This window comes from Pantherophis guttatus, chromosome 2 (assembly GCF_059756535.1).
Source record: "Pantherophis guttatus breed Tessera chromosome 2, ASM5975653v1, whole genome shotgun sequence".
NCBI lineage: Eukaryota > Metazoa > Chordata > Lepidosauria > Squamata > Colubridae > Pantherophis > Pantherophis guttatus.
The window spans coordinates 198967522-198985889 of record NC_142064.1 but is presented as its reverse complement, the minus strand read 5'-3'; the positions used below and the strand labels follow the sequence as shown (position 1 = coordinate 198985889).

Genomic DNA, 18368 nt, shown 5'->3' with positions numbered 1-18368 from the left:
ATATTTGCCACACCCACATTCCTTCTGTGGGCTAAGCTGCCTCTTATCCAACCATTGGCCTGGCTCTGGCAATTCCCCCTGTCTCCAAAAGTTACCTCCATACACTATTACAGTGTGATATTTGCAGTTTATTTCTGATCAATGTATTTCTCTAAGCAATGTGTCTTCACATGTATTCCATGCATATCCAGAGATTCTGCATTGTTTGGGTGACTGAAGTGTAGGAAAACTCTGGCCAGCAAGATAGACCTATGTGTCACTGAGAATACCTACCTTCTCAGAGAATCATTGACCTGAAAATTGAATATGGACTCCATGAAAGGCTATTATTATTCTGTGACCATGGAAATGCATGAGTCCTCTAGAGAAACAAAACTTGGTAAAATGAGTTTAAATGAGAAATAAATGGGGTCATTCAAGAGGGGGAAACACTCTCTGTGAAAGAGCAATACAATTTGACATAAGATTTCACATAATGTCTGGTTCTGAATCTCATCTTTTGGAATATTATTTTGCTGGAATGAGAAAAAAGGTTCAAAGGAGAAGGTGAGGAATAACTCAAAATGATTAGCAGAAAACCAGAGGGATCTTGGTGCCTTAGTGGACCATCAGTTAACTATGAGCCAGCAGTGTGCTGCACCTGCCCCCACCCCCAAAAAAAGCCTGTGCAGTCCTACGCTGAATCAACAGAGGTATAGCATCAAGATTACGAGAAGTGATAGTACCACTTTATATTGCACTAGTAAGGCCACACTCAGAATACTATGTATAGTTCTGGTTGCTATGATACAAACACGATGCTGAGACCCTAGAAAAAGTGCAGAGAAGAGTAACAAAGTTGTTAAGGGGACTAAAGGCTAACCCATAGGATGAATGGTTAAGGGAACTAAGCACGTCTAGCCTAATGAAGAGAAGAATTAGGAGTGATATGCAAACTGTCTTCCAGTATTATTTTTTTTTAATTTGATTTATATGCCGCCCTTCTCCGGAGACTCAGGGCGGCTTACAATGCGTTAAGCAATAGCCTTCATACTTTTGTATATTTATACAAAGTCAGCTTATTGCCCCCACAAACTGGGTCCTCATTTTACCTACCTTAGAAAGGATGGAAGGCTGAGTCAACCTTGAGCCTGGTGAGATTCGAACTTACAGTAATTGCAGACAGCTGGTGTTAATCACAATGCTATCAGTCTGCTGAGCCACCAGGCCCTATTTGAGGAACAGTCATGGGGAGAAGGGGGTTGACTTATTCTCCAAAGCACCTGAGGACAGGACAAGAAGCAATGGGTGGAATATTGTTAATGAGAGATCCAAGTTTGAACTAAGGAGAAATTTCCTGACAGTGAGAACAATTAATCAGTGGAACAGCTTGCCTCCCAGAGTGTGGGTGTCCATCACTGGAGGTCTTCAAGAAAAGATTGGACAGCCATTTGTCCAGGATGCAATAAGATCTCCTGCCCTGGGCAGAGAGTTGGTCTAGAAGACTTCCAAGGTCCTTCCAGCCCTATGATTTTATGATTCTATGATTTTATTTCCTAGAGATAAATGAAAATGCTAATGAATGTTAAGGGACTCAAATGCAAAGCTTTCAAACTGATGTTCCTTAAAAGTATTATCTTTGGCCTCTACTATTTGAGTTTGGTAGAATTTGCTCATTTGTTTCATGTGGCATTTGTGTCTTTCAATCACTCATAACCTATGATCTCAGAATATAGACAATCACTTTACTCTAATAAGAGGCTTCTATTCCTTGAGGCTGCAAAACTATATGAAAGTTCCTGAGAGTGAATGTCATCAAATTGAGTAAACATTTTCAAAATAGTTCATAGTTAATTCGTAGGTTTTTTAAATTAAACTGCAAGTACGGTGTGTTTGTTTTCAATAGCAGAAGTGTTTTTACACACTTAGATCTTTTATTCTAAGCTTGGGAATTGGATGGTTATGGAAGTTGAGGAGGAACTGAAAGTTACTTCCAATGATATTTTGCTTCGCGGTTATTTATTCCCCTGGAAGAATAAACAAGGTCCTTCACACGTGCACCCCAAGTTTCTCCCTACCAAACAAACGAACAAACACCCTTCCATTTAGGTTCATAAACATTTGATGAAATGGGAAATGACATTAAAATTACAAGGGATGTTTAAATAAAACTGCTACATTTTTTAAACACTCGCAACTAAGAAAAGAAAGAACGTATCTCCGTATTGACATTAAGCAGAACTGCATTTTTCATATTTAATAGGACTGACTATACAACCTGTTTATTCACATTTATTCATTACTGTATCTAGTGCTGTCAAGTAGTTAACTGATGCTCATTTATCCTGGGGCGACCCACAACTGGATCTTTTGTTTAATGTGGTCTGTTGACTTCCTTGCAGTTGCCCTCTATCCTACCCTTTCTAGGATTCTGTTTGAATAGCTACAGACTAGCCAACCACATTTTGTGGTGGTGCAGTGGTTAGAGTGCAGTACTGCAGGTTACTTCTGCTGACTGCCGGCTGCCAGAAGTTTGGCAGATCGAATCTCATCAGGCTCAAGGTTGATTCAGCCTTCCATCCTTCCGAGGTGGGTAAAATGAGGACCCAGATTGTTGGGGGCAAGATGCTGACTCTGTAAACCGCTTAGAGAGGGCTGTAAAGCACTGTGAAGCAGTATATAAGTCTAAGTGCTATTGCTATTTTAGCTTAGTGGCTTTCCAGTGGCCAGGTCACATAATTTTCTTGTTGTTGTTGGCTTCTGATAATTGCAAGGCCTGTGATACTTGGATGGGACTGCAGCGGACAGAATCAAAACTTCCCACCTTTTTGTGGAAAAATATGGAACCAAGAGCCTATATCCTTGAATTTATTTTGCCCCTTAAACTCCCAGTGGGAAAACTGCCCCATGTTTTAAAGAGCTCCCTCTTCCCCAAACAAATGCCAAAAACTGCTGCATCGTTATGAAGATTTTCTGATGATAATAAAGGGATATTCCAGATCACACTCAGCTCATCGATCACCATTGGCTGGTTCAGGATGTTTTAGGGACCTAGAAAATTAGGTTCAAATAGCAATAGCAATAGCACTTAGATTTATATACCACTATATAGTGCTTTACAGCCTTCTCTAAGCAGTTTACAGAGTCAGCATATTGCCCCCAGCAATCTGGGTCCTCATTTTTACCAACCTTGGAAGGATAGAAGGCTGAGTCAACCCTGAGCTGGTCAGGATCAAACTCCTGGCCGTGGGCAAAATTAGCCTGCAATACTGCACTTTAACACTGTGCCACCATGGCTGTATTAAGCGTGTTGTGTGACTCAACTAGAACAGGAGTCCCTATAGGTAACCAGATGATACATCCTCCTTCTTCTCATCTGTGAATCTCCCACTTAATTTGAATGCTAATAATTGAACTTAAGGTAATATTGCAATTTATTCACTAATAAACAAAGATGGTACAATTTTTCATACCAGTTAACATTTGACTTTTAGATGATGAAAGGATGATCTGTTACATGGATGAGAAAATCCCTGCCATTTCAGAGGGGGGGAGGGAGGAAGGGAGAGGGAGACGTTGCCATCACAATTAAAACACCAAGCTGTCAAACCAGTGGTGAAATCCAAATTGCTTTACTACTAGTTCTGTGGGCGTGGCTTGGTGGGTGTGGTTTGGTGGGCATGGTAGGGGAAGGATACTGCAAAATCTCCATTCCCACCCCACTCCAGGGAAAGGATACTGCAAAATTCCTATTCCCTCCCCACTCCTGGGGGAAGGATATTGCAAAATATCCATTCCCAACCCACTCTGGGACCAGCCAGAAGTGGTATTTGCCAATTCTCCTAACTGCTCAAAATTTCCACTACCGGTTCTCCAGAGCCTGTCAGAACCTGCTGGATTTCACCCCTGTGTCAAACGTTGCATATGAACCTCAGTAGATTTCTCCATCTTCCATATTTTAAACAGTGAGTAAGAGATGGGGAAAATCTATTGACATTCAGATTTTGAAGCTCAATTCATCCTGCAATTACTTCCTTTTGCACGTATTTCTGAAGATAGTGTAATCTCCCAGTTGGACCTTCCAACTCCAAACCCCATATCTGAAAACAAATCTGACTTAATCCTAAACCTAACTGTATCCAGCAGAGAGAAGCAAAGATGAAAAGACACAAGGTGGTGCCAGGTTAGGAAAGGAAGCACGGAACCATGATACTAAAAAGAATGCAACTCTCCCAGTTTTTTTCCTCTATCCAGGCAGCTGTTCTTTTCTCCACCTGTTAAACTACACCCTTGTTCATTAACAAGCATCAATGGGACCAGTATGCAGGTAGACACAAACTGCCCACAGCATGCAATGCTGCACAGAAGCTCAGCAAGCCTATATACTTCAAGCTTCTTAAATTCACTGATTGTTACAGGCAACCACATGAGTATTTAGACATGAGTATTTTTTAAATTCTACAATTCAAGCATTTCTACATGTAAAACAATTGGAAAACTAAATGTCTTCGTTATGTTGTTTTTAATATGTTTGGACAGAGACAGAGACCTTCAGTTAGCTGAGATGCCTTGAAACCAAGCAAATTTCTTTCTCAAATAATAATCCATTTAGATACTAGAAATCTTCATGCTCTGAAATTTCACCATGCTATGCAAAGGGGAGTGGCCTGACCCTGGAAAAAGAAAACAGCACCATAATTTTTGTTCTTCTTTGGTATCTACCATTTGATTACATGATAATAGATGCTCCATGAGTGGTGCAGTGGCCTAGAGGTGGAGCTCTCGCCTCACGATCAGGAGGCTGTGAGTTCGATCCTAGGTAGAGGCAGATATTTCTCTCTCTGGGCACAATGAGAATATATCTGCTGAACAAAACTCTGCATTGGTGACAGGAAGGGCATCCAGCCAGTAAACACTCAGCTCCATTCAGTTGCTCAGATTCCACCCCACAAGAGATTATGGGGTCGTTAAAAAAAAAAGATAATAGATGCTCTATAACAGAACATGGGCAATCTTGATGTTTCCTCACTAAAGTAAGAGTCCAAAATTCACAACTCTGATTTGGTAAAGGACTTTCCCTTGCTCAATCATATGTAGCAATCTACATTCAGGAATATTTAGACTGAGCAAGCAAATATTTGCAGAACATCATTAGCAATTCACAGAAGTATCCATAAGGACTTGTTATAGGCATTGTCTTAGCTACAAAGCATGCTAGCCTCAATTCCTACAGCATGGGACAAAAGATATAACTCTGAGAAGAGTAGATGGGCTACTAATTCAATCTTTGCTTGCTCTCTTCTTTTTGGCTCAGCCTCGCCGCTTCCAAAGAAACTGGAGCAGCAGCTCGATCCGCTCCTAAACTTATGTCCCCTTCAGATTTCCTGGATAAATTGATGGGAAGGACGTCAGGATACGATGCCAGAATCAGGCCTAATTTTAAAGGTATGCAGCCTTTTTTCCCCCCAATTCCATTCCATTTTATTTGGATGAGAGCATGATTTAGAAGCTGGTTAAGATTAGAGGCTTTGTGTCATACCTTAACATTATACTCCATAATTCCCTGCCAAGTAACAACTTCGTGTTTTATTCTCATTCCTCTTTTCAGTGCATGCAGTGGATGATGCAGACTAGATGGGCAGCAGTAGCTGAAAGATAGAAGCAGGGGATAAAATAGACTGGGATCATTTAAACCAGGGATGCTGCTTAGAAAGCCCAAATACTTGTCTGCAATAAAAACATGATCATTGCTTTGCGAAAGTAGACAAGCAGCATTTTAAACAGAAAAATTTACCTCAGCTTCCTCTTTGCCAGGAAAGGTGAGGCAAGGGGGGAAATAGCACTTAAAATGTGGGGTTTTTTCCCCCACTTGTGGGGTAGACTGCCAAAATACTCATGAATCTCTGAATGTTGCTCTATTTGTAAATCCAGACAGAAAAAACTGTAGCCAGAAAAAGAAGAAAATCTATTTCTAGGGGGGAAATAGCAGTTGCTTCCAGGAAGAAGCATAGTTAAATAATGAAAGAAATGATCATGTTATCCTCTGTTTAACAAATGCCTCCTGACTGCTTTTTCTTACATGGCACATTCCAAAACTACTGGACCACAGCTCAGAGAATTTTAGCCGGCGTACCGCAGAAATGGTACAAATACAAACAGAAAAGCTGAATATAAATCAAGTAGTTTGAAAACTAGTTAGTAAACTTAAAAGGAATAGACAGCTTCATCTATCTCATGTGTCTTGAGTCATAACCGGAACTGTCCTATTGCCTTTAAATCACTGGATGCAAAGTGGCCATCCATGGGATAAATATATTCAAATCCATGCATTGTTATGGAAAGTGAACATGAGATGGTTCTTGATTGCTTTGAAATGTAAATTGAACAAAATCCTCCAGCAAATATGTTCCATTACATTACATTCAATGAGTCATCCCCAGAAAAATACATGCAAGATTACAACCTAAGAGTATATATAGTGTTACATTCTGTCTTCAATAGAAGGTGCTCTAAAAGTGATTGCTAAGGTGTTACTAATTCTAAATATCAGCATTTTGTCTTTTACTGTCAACTAATTCCTTATGTTTCAGTATGATAAGGGTGGATTCACTAATTTAGAGAACAGAATCTGTAATCCAACACAACTGATGTTTAATCAGTTGTTAGAAACACCCTATGGATAAGCTAAATGTGATTGAAGTAAACCCTCCCAAAATAATCAATTAAAAAAATCCCTTTGTCCAAAACTATACCTTGCCAAATCTACTATCAATTTTATTCGTTTAACTATAGACTTCCACATAGGAAATGTCTATGAGATAGCCTGAAGATGGGAATTCCCTTTCTCTGTTTGCACGTTAACATATGTTGATTTCACTTCTACTGGCATCCCATAAATATAAAGTACTTACATCTTAAATAAATAGTTTATTTCAATCGTTTTTTCTCTTCTGGGGAGGAAATGGTGGACTGAAAACAGCTCCACTGTTTGAGTGGACCAGGTCTTCAATCATTCATCTCTGGACAAGGGGTGGGATTGAGATCACCCACAAGTGCTCCAGAAGTTTCTTCTCATGAGGAGATTGCAAGGCAGCTGCCTCTGGCAAGCTCAGAGCTCAAAGGATGATTAAAACTTTGATTTTAGAAAGTGACAAGCCAACTAAGGATTCAGATAAATTTGAAATACAATTTTGAAATTAATTATAAAGAATCCTTACAGGGGAAAATTCTTTTGTTTTGAATTCTTTTTTTAAAAAAACATAATAAGACTTAAAAATTGGACACTTAGATGGAACCAGAAGGAACTAAATATTACAACTGAAGGAGAAGAACACTGAAACTTAATTTACAAATACAAAATAAACCAATTTAATTAAACAGTGGACATACTGAAATATATTTTTGAGCAATGGACTCAGAAGTTAATTTTAAAAGTGTCTATTTCTATAGACAGATTATGTGAAAAGGATGATATGGAAGAGAAACAAGTTTTACCTGACAAGATTGAGACTACTTTTAAAATTGAGCTAAAAATGACAGGCTACAAAAATGACATGGAAAAAGATATTACACTGGATATACAAAAGAAACTGGCTGATGCCTTAATAATTAAAAGAGATATACAAATAACAAACCAAGAGAGTAAAGTGGATAATTTTCTTGTATTGGATTTATAAGACAGACTTGTTAAAGTTTTTATTATTATTATTATTATTATTATTATTATTATTATTATTATTATTATTATTTGATTTATATGCCGCCCTTCTCTGAAGACTAAGGGCAGCTTACAATGCGTTAAGCAATAGCCTTCATACTTTTGTATATTTATACAAAGTCAGCTTATTGCCCCCACAATCTGGGTCCTCATTTTACCTACCTTTGAAAGGATGGAAGGCTGAGTCAACCTTGAGCCTGGTGATATTTGAACTTGCAGTAATTGCAGGCAGCTGATGTTAATAGCAGTGCTTTAATCTATTTTGAAGAATTTTGTGAGAAGGGACAAAATAAAAATGAAAATAAGTTCTAGAACATCCTGTATAGTTGAGGAGACTAATGATCAAGATTGTTAGAAGTAAAAAGAAGGAATATAATGTTCATTTATTTGATCAAGGCTAAAATAGATATACTGTTATCTCTGGTAACCCTTAATGGACTTTTGTCAAGATCAGGACTAAAATGACTAAGTTTTAAGGATTTAATAACCTTCCTGTGTCTCTATTACTATATGGATTACAATAATGTGGGAATTAAACAATTAAATTAAACAATTAAATTGAGCTGTCCCTAGAAATCAGTTGGAAAAGCTCTTATTTTGAACTAAATCACCCAAATTCATGCACATCTATCTACAAATGATCATCTTTTACATTTGCACATTCATTACTAGAATGCATATGCACGTGAAACAAAGAGGAATTTGAATGAATTTATTAGACTTTACATTACAATTGTTGCAGGAAGTGCTGGGGTTATACCAATGGCTTTTAAAGTGAGTTTGTTTAGTGTTTAAGTCATATTTAAACAAGTACATCTATATTTCAAACACCTGGGTGCCTGCAACAGGGGCATGAGCCAACACTTAAACCAGTGGTGGAATTCAATTTTTTTTACTACTGGTTCTGTGGGCATGGCTTGATGGGCATGGTGTGGCTTGGTGGGCATGGCTTGGTGGACATGGCTTGGTGGGCATGGCAGGGGAAGGATACTGCAAAATCCCGATTCCCTCCCCACTCCTGGGGGAAAGATATTGCAAAATCTCCATTCCCACCCCACTCTGGGGCCAGCCAGAGGTGGTTTTTGCCAGTTCTCCAAACTACTCAAAATTTCCGCTGCCGGTTCTCCAGAACCTGTCAGAACCTGCTGAATAGCACCCCTGGCTTAAACTCATTTTATGCACTTACACACTTCATGCATCAGCTGAAAAATAAGCCATTGTGTAATCTTAGCATTCCCAGTTAGTAATGGGGATTGAAGACTAAGAGATCAAAGAAGAGATGATTTTCAGATGGTGTGCATCTCATCTGCCCCTCTAGCAAACCTAGTGTTTGTCCAGGATGATCTCATAGCCTGTGAAAATGTTTATCTTTTGAAATTCATGCAACAGCAGCTCTATCAGATTTGGGCAATCTGTCTACATTCTGTCAGCACAAACATCCAAGCAAGGTCAGCCAAAAGAGCTGTTTTGAATGTAAACACTTTTTCAACACAGTGTGAAATCTCATCTGATAGGTAATATATCTGATAGGAGAAGCTGGCCAGTTGATGTTATACTGTCTAAATGCACCTTTTATTGCCAAGATCAATTAGGATGCACAGAGGGACCACTGTAGAAATCTCATGTGAAAGAATTAATACTATTTTCTGAGACTTCACTGTCCTAGAAGACTAAATAGAAATAATACTTTCTATGCATAGCTAAATGTCTATGGAGATTCTCAGTCATCCAGGTCATGGTTATCCCATGCTTTTTTTCAAGAGGCAACTGGACTTTCTGGTTTTTCTTTGAAGACGATTCACTTCTCATCCAAGAAGCTTCTTCAGCTCTGAAAGTCCAGTTACCTCTTGAAAAAAGCACCTTTGGTGCTTTGGAATACTTTCTATGATTTAATATATCCATTTTTTTAATGTGAGTCTTGAGCTACCAAACTTTAAAGTAGTTGGCGTTCTTTGAGCTTGATTGTAGATATTTTATTACCCAACTAGGTAACATCATCATCTGTTTATATACAGTAGCTTGCCATATCAGCATTGGTGGGGTGTGGTTTTCTTCTTTGTAGTTCCTTGATTGGGGTGTTGTTTTCTGCTTCATTATTTTTATGATATTAATCCCTACTTATTTGGTTCTTGGAGATGAGGTGTTCTGGTCTTTTGGTTTTCTTCTTAGCTTTATTGACTTTTTCTGAAAGGTGTGTAAATGTTGTTTATCTCTATATGTCTATTGATGGCTGAATGCCCAGTTTCCAGGAAATCCCTAGCTTTTTTTGGATTTAGCTTGATCTATGATGCTCAGCTTTCCATTTTAAACTATGGTTGAATCTTCACATGTCTTATGAGACTAAGGAGTTTCCATCATGTCTTCTGACTGCTAGTTGGTGTTCATGAATGCACTCTGCTAGTCTTCTGTCTGTCCTACATAGTGGCTGTTACAGTCCTTATACTGTATGCTATAAATGACTCCTATACTTTCTTCTTGGGCAGCTGGCTCTTTTGGCTTATTTTGGAGATCTTTAGTTTGTGTACTATGGTGATGCCATGTGGTTGTAATGGTTGGTTGGTTGTTTCTGAGATGTTATTCATGTAAGTGTTGCCATAATTTGTGCTGGTTATGGTTGTGCTGTAGTTGACTGAGTAGTCAGACTCTTTTTGATAAAGCCACCAAGATTTGAATGTCAAGTTATTCATAAAGACCAAAAAAGGACGCCCAGAATACAAGTAAAATTGGACTTCCCTGAGCCATTTTGAAGTTTTTGAGGAAATCACAAAAGGTCATTATTCATTGTGAATTTTCCTTACCCCCTACAAGTCTTTCATGCAGCCAGTCAGGGAAGAGTTTTCAGCTCAAACATTGTTCTTAACATGTCTGTTTCTTTAAGAAGGAGCCGTGAGTGTAGGAGGATCCCCAGATTGTGCAATGGGTCTGCTTGAGGTCGTACAACCCCAACAGAAGTAAAGATGGAAGAATCTTCTCTCCATAGGATCCAAATACCCACAGCCACACAGTCTTGCTTGGGTTGAATATTAATTAAATCTATATAATCATTCAAAGTTCAGATTTCCAAGAAATTATTGTCTCGGCTTTTGGAAAAATCATAGCAAAGGATAGAACAATGTAGCAAGTTTAATAACTCTACATAGATGTTTGGTGATAGGGATTGAAAGCCCCCTTTTCTTCTTTTTCCTTGATCCCATCTGGGTTTGTTATCCCTGCCATCTGGATTCTTTTTTATTATTTTAATGTTTTTCTTTCAAAACAATTTGTAAACCTCACAGAATTTCCGGGAGTTGGGGGAGCATATAATAAATTACAACAACAATATATTCTAAAGTAGTTTTCCCTGTAGCTGTTAGATCTAACAACTCCCAAGATTTCCAAATAGTATGGCTAAAGTTGAGCAAGAAACATTCTAATTCAGCAAACCAAAGAGAGCAATAATCTTTAAGAGATGAATGGATGGATACTGAAATGGCATATCCTGCTCATCAAATTATTTTGACTATGTGAGCATTTTGAGGGCTGGCTCATGGACATTGCAGCATACAGCATCCTAGAGAAAAGGCTAGGTCATACAAATTCAGCCAGCATCTTACTGATCCAACATGACTACAAACTGAATTCAGTCCAGTTTTTTTTTTTAAAGCACACTGACATAAACTCTATACAATGTAGACCTCTCTCTATGATCTAACATCTTAGGCTTTCTTCTGCAACATACACCACCCCTGCAGAGCAGATCACACATCTACCTTTGTCCATGATATGTCAAACAGCTATACAGCGTTTCTGTGTTTTATCTGTTTGTTCCTTGATAACAAGCCCCTTGCAGAGCACAGGTAAAGGAGCAAAATTTACATGAACTTCCTTGAATAAATATTAACACCAAGAATTAGTTTTTCAGAGTACTGAATCTTGACAACTAACATGGGAACCCTCAGCTCTTATTTATTGGCGAGCTCATTAAGACAGGGTCTCTTTGAAGCTTTCTTAACGTCTTTTTTCCTAGGTTGTTTACAAAAAGTTCTGAGAATTTCTTACTTTGATAAGTCTGCAGTGACTTCTCCCACCTGCTGATTATTTGTTATAGAGACTTGTTCTTTTTCAGCCTCGTCTCTCATACTTGAAGTTGGGAAAAAGAGGGTATTCATTCTGCAAGCGGGTGAGGTTAAGGTAGAAAAGCAGACCAATGGATGTCCCCCCACCCACCCCTTTGTTGCTTGAATATATTCTTTTTCTAGAAGGATCCTTGAGAACAAGTGGTAAGACATAGATCGGCTTGTTTTTATGGCCTGATTTTAGAATGCACACTTCTCAGCACTAGGAGGAACAAATAAATGAAGTATGCCAAACACATAATTTCAAAGTGCTATTAACCATTGCATTTACTCCTCCAGTCTAATTGCAAACGTGCATGTTTCATTAGATGTAAAGATCAGCCCGTCTCAGTGTCTTGTGGCAAGTAATGAAAGATAAATACAAAATGTGTTGCTAAAATTAAGGTGAAACCTAATGAAATAGTTCGGTAAAATGGAAGTAAAATTCCAAAACCTCTCCCTCCCTCCGTCCCTCCCTCTCTCTCTCTCTCTCTCTCTCTCTCTCCCTCTCTCTCTCTCTCTCTCTCTCCACCTCTCCCTCTCTCTGTCTCTCTCTCTGTCTCCCTCTCTGCCTACCTACATACCTACCTCCCCCTCCTCTTCCTTCCTCCCTCCCTCCCTCTCTCTCTCTCTCCAAATAAACAGCTATAAATTCTTAGTGTTTTGCAAACCCACTGCAGAAACCACAAGAAAGTTAATAAGTTCTGTATAACTGAATCTGGAAACTTATCTACTAGATTCATATATACCTATCTTTGATAGGTAGCACCGCAGACATAGGCAGGGACAATAATTTATAGTGTTCAAGCATGGGGTTGAATTTAGAGTTACTCTCCTTTAATTTCACCAATCAACTGTGGATAAAAGGGAGTACAGATTGTGCTTCCCTGTGGCCTGAAAAAAGCATATTGCTTCAATGAAAAAGCAATGTATCCACAAAAAGGGTATAATTCAAGTGAATCTATGCAAAAGTCTATTTTCATGGATTCACATTTATAACAATAATTGCAACCAAAACAGATATGGTAACTGCTCCATAGTAGCATGCCGTTTTCTGAGAGCACCCAGAACATGCTTGTACAATTCCACTTATACCCAATAGCCCCACAGCATCTTACTGCTTTTTATTTTTATTTTATTTTGTTTTATTGGAACTTCTCTGTGAATGTCCTTGTTTTGCTGTCCATTTCTTACATATTCACCCCTAAGGCCTTATTGTCCCTTTCCTTATCAGTCCAGACTGTGGGATCCTGGGAGGCAAGAAATATAGCAAAATTGCATTTCAATACTCTTTTGACTTAAAAATAATGGTTACGGAAGGCACATTTATAAAATGCAAAGAATCACAGAACCCAGGGATAACTGTTTTCAAAGCTGTGCCTTTCTCCAGTAAGTACTACTGAAAGATTCTCCTGGTACAATGTGGCTCAAGGAAAATCCTCAACTATTATTGAATTAGCACTTACCAACAGAGGGAGTGGTTTTAATGAGAGAAATTTCGATAATTTTTCCTCCATGAAAGAGATGAAACCTTTTATAGATGAGGGGCAGGGACTAACAGATAAGTTCAAGGCCAATCAATAGTTCTGTGGGAGTTTAAATTCATGTTTTCCAAGTTCAGATTGATCGACATTGTCTTATCTTTGAAAATCCATAGTTATGGAACAAAGGCATGTGGGTGTCTTATAAAGAAAATGTATCAGATCCTATGAGAAAAATCTATTGGAAAAAATGCCAAATAAACTAGAGAAAAAATTTTCTATATATATGCACATACACCCCAAAGAAATTAAACTTTAATATTTAATGAAATATATACATTTCCCCTTTACTGAAAGCAGCTGAATTGTAATTTCATCCAAGATAATTTAATTTCAGATTTATTTCAAGGAACTCCTCATGGGGGCAGTTTACTGACTTCATCTGTCACAAATAAATCAGTATCCAATTCATATGAAAGTCACAGAAGAAGCTTTGCAGAGCTTAGAGTTATACGCCTCTGAGCATATTATTCAAACGAATGGGTCAATAAGTCACTGCAGCAGTTTAATGGTTTATAGTCAAATGAAAATAAAATCATGATTCCACTGAGTTAGTTTCTTTCTTCTTCCTTCTTTCTTTCTTTCTGAAATTAAAAATGTCTTCTCAATCATCCAAGTCATGGTTGTCCCAAAGGAGCTTTTCAAAAGGCAACTGGAATGTCCTGATTTTTTTTTTCTTTGAAGATGTTTCACTTCCTTAACCATCATCTGGTTTTAGCACTCTGACAGTCCATTGTTCTTCAGCATGCTAATTTCCAAGGAATATTACTGCTACTGCTAAGGAATATAAATCCTTCCATTTATTTATTTATTTATTTATTTATTTATTTATTTATTTATTTATTTATTTATTTATTTATTTATTGGTTCTATTTATATGCCGCCCTTTTCCGGAGACTCAGGGCGGCTTACAATGCGTTAAGCAATAGCCTTCATACTTTTGTATATACCTGCTTAGTAGGGCTTTCGGGGCCCTCCTAAGTGGTGTTCTTTTTATACAAAGTCAGTTTATTGCCCCCACAAACCGGGTCCTCATTTTACCTACCTCGAAAGGATGGAAGGCTGAGTCAACCTTGAGCCTGGGGAGATTTGAACTTGCAGTAATTGCAGGCAGCTGGTGTTACTTAACAGTGCTTTAGTCTGCTGCGCCACCAAGGCTCTTTATTCCCCACTATTCAGCCAGAACTGAAGAAGCTTTTTGGATGAGAAGCAAAACATCTCCCGCCACCAAAAAAAAAAAAAAAAGCAAGAAAGTCCAGTTCCCTTTTGAAAAACAACTTTGGGACTGAAATTTTAAAAAAATTAAAGCAAGGAAGAGGACATACCTCATTAGATGTTCACTTTGGGTTGCTTTGTTCAAAAACCAGTAATCATTATGAGCTTTTAAAGATCATAGGGTATGGACTCTGGTGCACAGCATCCTCTCTAGAATTAGTTGTTCTCTCTCAAATGACCTAAGCAAGGAAGCCTTACCACTTGTGTAAGGCAACTCTCATTCACACAAAAACTACCTACAATAAGACTTAAATAGTGTACTATTCTACACATTTCTTCAATGTAGTTCTAGAATGCAGACAGAATTATGTAGGAAATGAGAAGATGAAAAGAGAGAGATGGATGGATGGATGGATGGATGGATGGATGGATGGATGGAAGGATGGATACCCAACTTCACTAGCTTCCTCCAAGAGGATGCAAAATATGTTTCTCCAGTGCTAGGGTTTCTGATGTTGCACAGAACACAATCTGAAAGTCTTTGGGGAAATTTTGAAGAAAAATAAGAGATGGGGGAAGAAGAATTATGCTGTTGCTTCTTCCTCTTTTTGTCTTGCCAATATAAACTCTGAATAAGAAAGATCATTTTGATCAGAAAGCAGATTGCAAATAAAATACTAAATATTAAAATGAAATATTTAATTATCACAGAACCATGCAATTTTGTTCATTTAATTAATAAAGTGACATGTTAAAAATATTCTTATGACACACTGTGACAGCAGACTGATATTTCAGTTTCCAGAGTTCTTTTAAAAATGTCATGTCTGTGACCCAAAGATGGAAGACCACCATGGAAAAGTTCTAGGTCTGGTACCCCATGATCTCTTATTTTGCCATCGCAAACTCTCCTTTTTAACCGAGTTAGCTTAAGTGGTGCTGTTTGTACTCTGGCATTTTTTCTCCCTACTCCTCTTGCCAGAAAAAAGGAACCAAGGGACTAAAAAAAAAAACTGGTCCCCCAAACTATTTCTATTCTTCTATACAGCATTCCTCTTATAAATGCAAATAAAATTATGGATATAATCTGTGTATCCCCTGTGCTATATGTTTCTATCTGGCTATATGAGAACTATTATAAGTTGCTGTGTTGTACATAAAGAGATGAAGGAAGGAAGACACACAGTTTGGAGTCCTTGGTGCTCCCTGAGCTTGGTTGTTTACTTGCAGACATTTCATTACCCAGCTAGATAACACCATCGTGTTATTTAGTTTAGTAATTAAATATCTGCAAGCAAACAACCAAGCTCAAAGAGCACCAAGCACTCTACAGTTCAACCCTGAGCTACAGAAATTCTTTTCTACTGGAAACATAGTTTACATTGCATAGAAACTACACATTAGAGAAAGCGGGAGAAACATTCTTCCATCTCATTAGCCTTCATATTCTCTTTCCTTTCTCTTTTCTGTCTCTCCCAAATCTTGTTCTATTCAGTCCTCATCTTACTATCAGTTCCAGTTCCAGTCTGCAAATCTACACACACACACACACACACACACACACACACACACACACACACACTTTGTCTTCCATTGTTACTTTTCCTTTCTTCATCCCTACCTCCTTTTCTACTCTCTTTTCTCTGCCTCTTCCTTGACCTTTTTCTTCACCTTTTATCTCTGACACTCCAAATCTTATTTCTTCCACAACTTTCCCCTCCCACAATCCTAAAGTAATTTTTTTAACCTTACCTCTTTTTTTTTCAAAAAGTTTTTTTATTTTTTAAACAAAAACAACATAAAAACATCATCCTTCCAAACAATCACAGACAGTGTTTCGATCAGTTAAGATCATTTCGTGCTCTCATAGAATTTTCAAAGTCACATTATATGACAAATGTTCTTTCCTCTAGCAAAAAACAGATATTTAAACATTTACCTCTTAAATTAAGTATAATGGAGGTACACGTAGTTCTCAACTTATAACCATTTGTTTAGTAACTATTCAAAGTTAATATTTAGCAGTATATAAATATGTTCTCATATGCAAGAAAACAATTGATAATTTTGCTTTAGTTTGTCTGATTCCCATTTTAGTTATTTTTTTTAAATGGGAAAAAAAATGAAAATCTGGTGGGGAAGAGATGTTATTTGGGCATATCAGCACACCTAAACACCAGGGTACCCTTTATTGATGCAGTGGATTTTTTTTATTCCAATTTATTAATCCAATGAAAATAAAGTTGATGATCATGTACTTTCAGCTGCAGCTGCATTTGATCAAAGATATAGTTGCATATATGACTGAGCTTTTCTGACTACCCAAACTGTGTCACTTCAGTTACCAGTTTAAACTGTCATGGCTTCTTGTTTCATCCAAAGAGTCTTAGTAATTGTTCAATGATTAAATCTGCTTTGAGAGTACCATCTCATCTGATAGCAACTACAATTCCAAGAATCAATGATGATGGGATGAAATGTTAAAGCAGTCTGGAAGGGTGATGTATGTGTATGGATCATAGAGTTCCAGTTCTTCACAGCTTCTAGTCAGCTGCAATGGGAACATAACAGGAAGGATTGCAAGGTTGGAGTCACATACTACTTCTTTCCCTTATTTGACATGACAGCATACAAAAATTTTGTATGAAGTGAAATTTTGAGTAGTTCAAAGAACCAGCAAATGCCGCCTCTGGCTGGCCCCAAAGTGGAGAGGGAATGGAGATTTTGCTATATCCTTCCCCCAGGAGGGGGGGAGGAATGGGGATTTTGCAGTATCCTTCCCCTGGAGTGGGATGGGAGTGGAGATTTTGCAGTATCCTTCCCCTGCCACGCCCATCAAGCCATGGCCACCAAGCCACACCTCACCCACTAAGCTACGCCCACAGAACCGGTAGTAAAAAAATTTGGATTTCACAACTGGGCTGTCCTTGTAAAGCATCTGGAAGCTGCAGGTGGTGCAAAGCGCAGCAGTAGAGGCAGTTTTGGGTGCCACTAGAAGTACGCATGAAACATCTCTACTGCACAAGCTGCATTGGGTACAATATTGGTTATGACCAATTTCACCACTGTCCTAAAGTAGGAAGCATGAAGTTCAGCTGGCAATTCAAAATCAGTTGAATAGAATTTATATCAGTATTGAGGAAAAAAACAAAAAGGCTCCCTTTATTATAACTGATGCAGCTCTTTGTGTCCAGAGACAATCACTTCCAAACAGCCATACTTAGTAAAAACACTGAAGCATGGTGAAGTTTATTTACTGTGTAAGTCTTGCCAAACAAAACCAATGAGACATATTAGTTCTTGTTCAAACCTGCAGGATCTCAGACCCTTTTAAAGAAAATCATTAGCTATGTTAAATCACAAAGCTTTCTAGCCTGTAGCTGGAATGAACAGTATACCATTGTCAAAGTTTTGTTGAACGATGTGGCATTAGTTTATTAGTGTAGCTTAATTGGACAAGAAAGTGAGGTGGGGGATATGCATGACAATAAAACAGACTAGTCAAACTTTCATTAGAAGAGAAAGAGAAAAGAGAAAGGAAAAACAGAATGCTGTATGTAATAATTATATCAAACTCATATGGTCTGAAATTATGCTAAGTGCATATGATTTCACTTTTTACCCATGTAGTCTTGGACTAAGACTTGGGTCTTAGAGCAGCCCAAATTTATTGGATTCAAGTGTAATGCTGTAGAGAGTTGTCTTTGTCTGACTGTGTGCATCTGTTGCTACTGGGGAGTCTAAATCAATAATGGCATCAAAGTCACACTGAGTAGAATCAATGCTATCCTCAAATTGCCTAAGCAATTTACCAGAGAAGGC

The 18368-nt window shown here is 38.1% G+C and overlaps 1 protein-coding gene across 2 annotated transcripts in view; it reads left to right on the top strand.

The window, feature by feature from the left end:
- Positions 1-18368, top strand: part of GLRA1 (glycine receptor alpha 1) — an 80570-nt gene that overhangs the window by 22490 nt on the left and 39712 nt on the right. For both annotated transcript variants that reach the window (XM_034402014.2, XM_087887520.1), the window contains exon 2: positions 5294-5424. In XM_034402014.2, coding sequence (XP_034257905.1) covers positions 5294-5424 — 131 coding nt within the window. The remainder of the gene's footprint in view (positions 1-5293; positions 5425-18368) is intronic.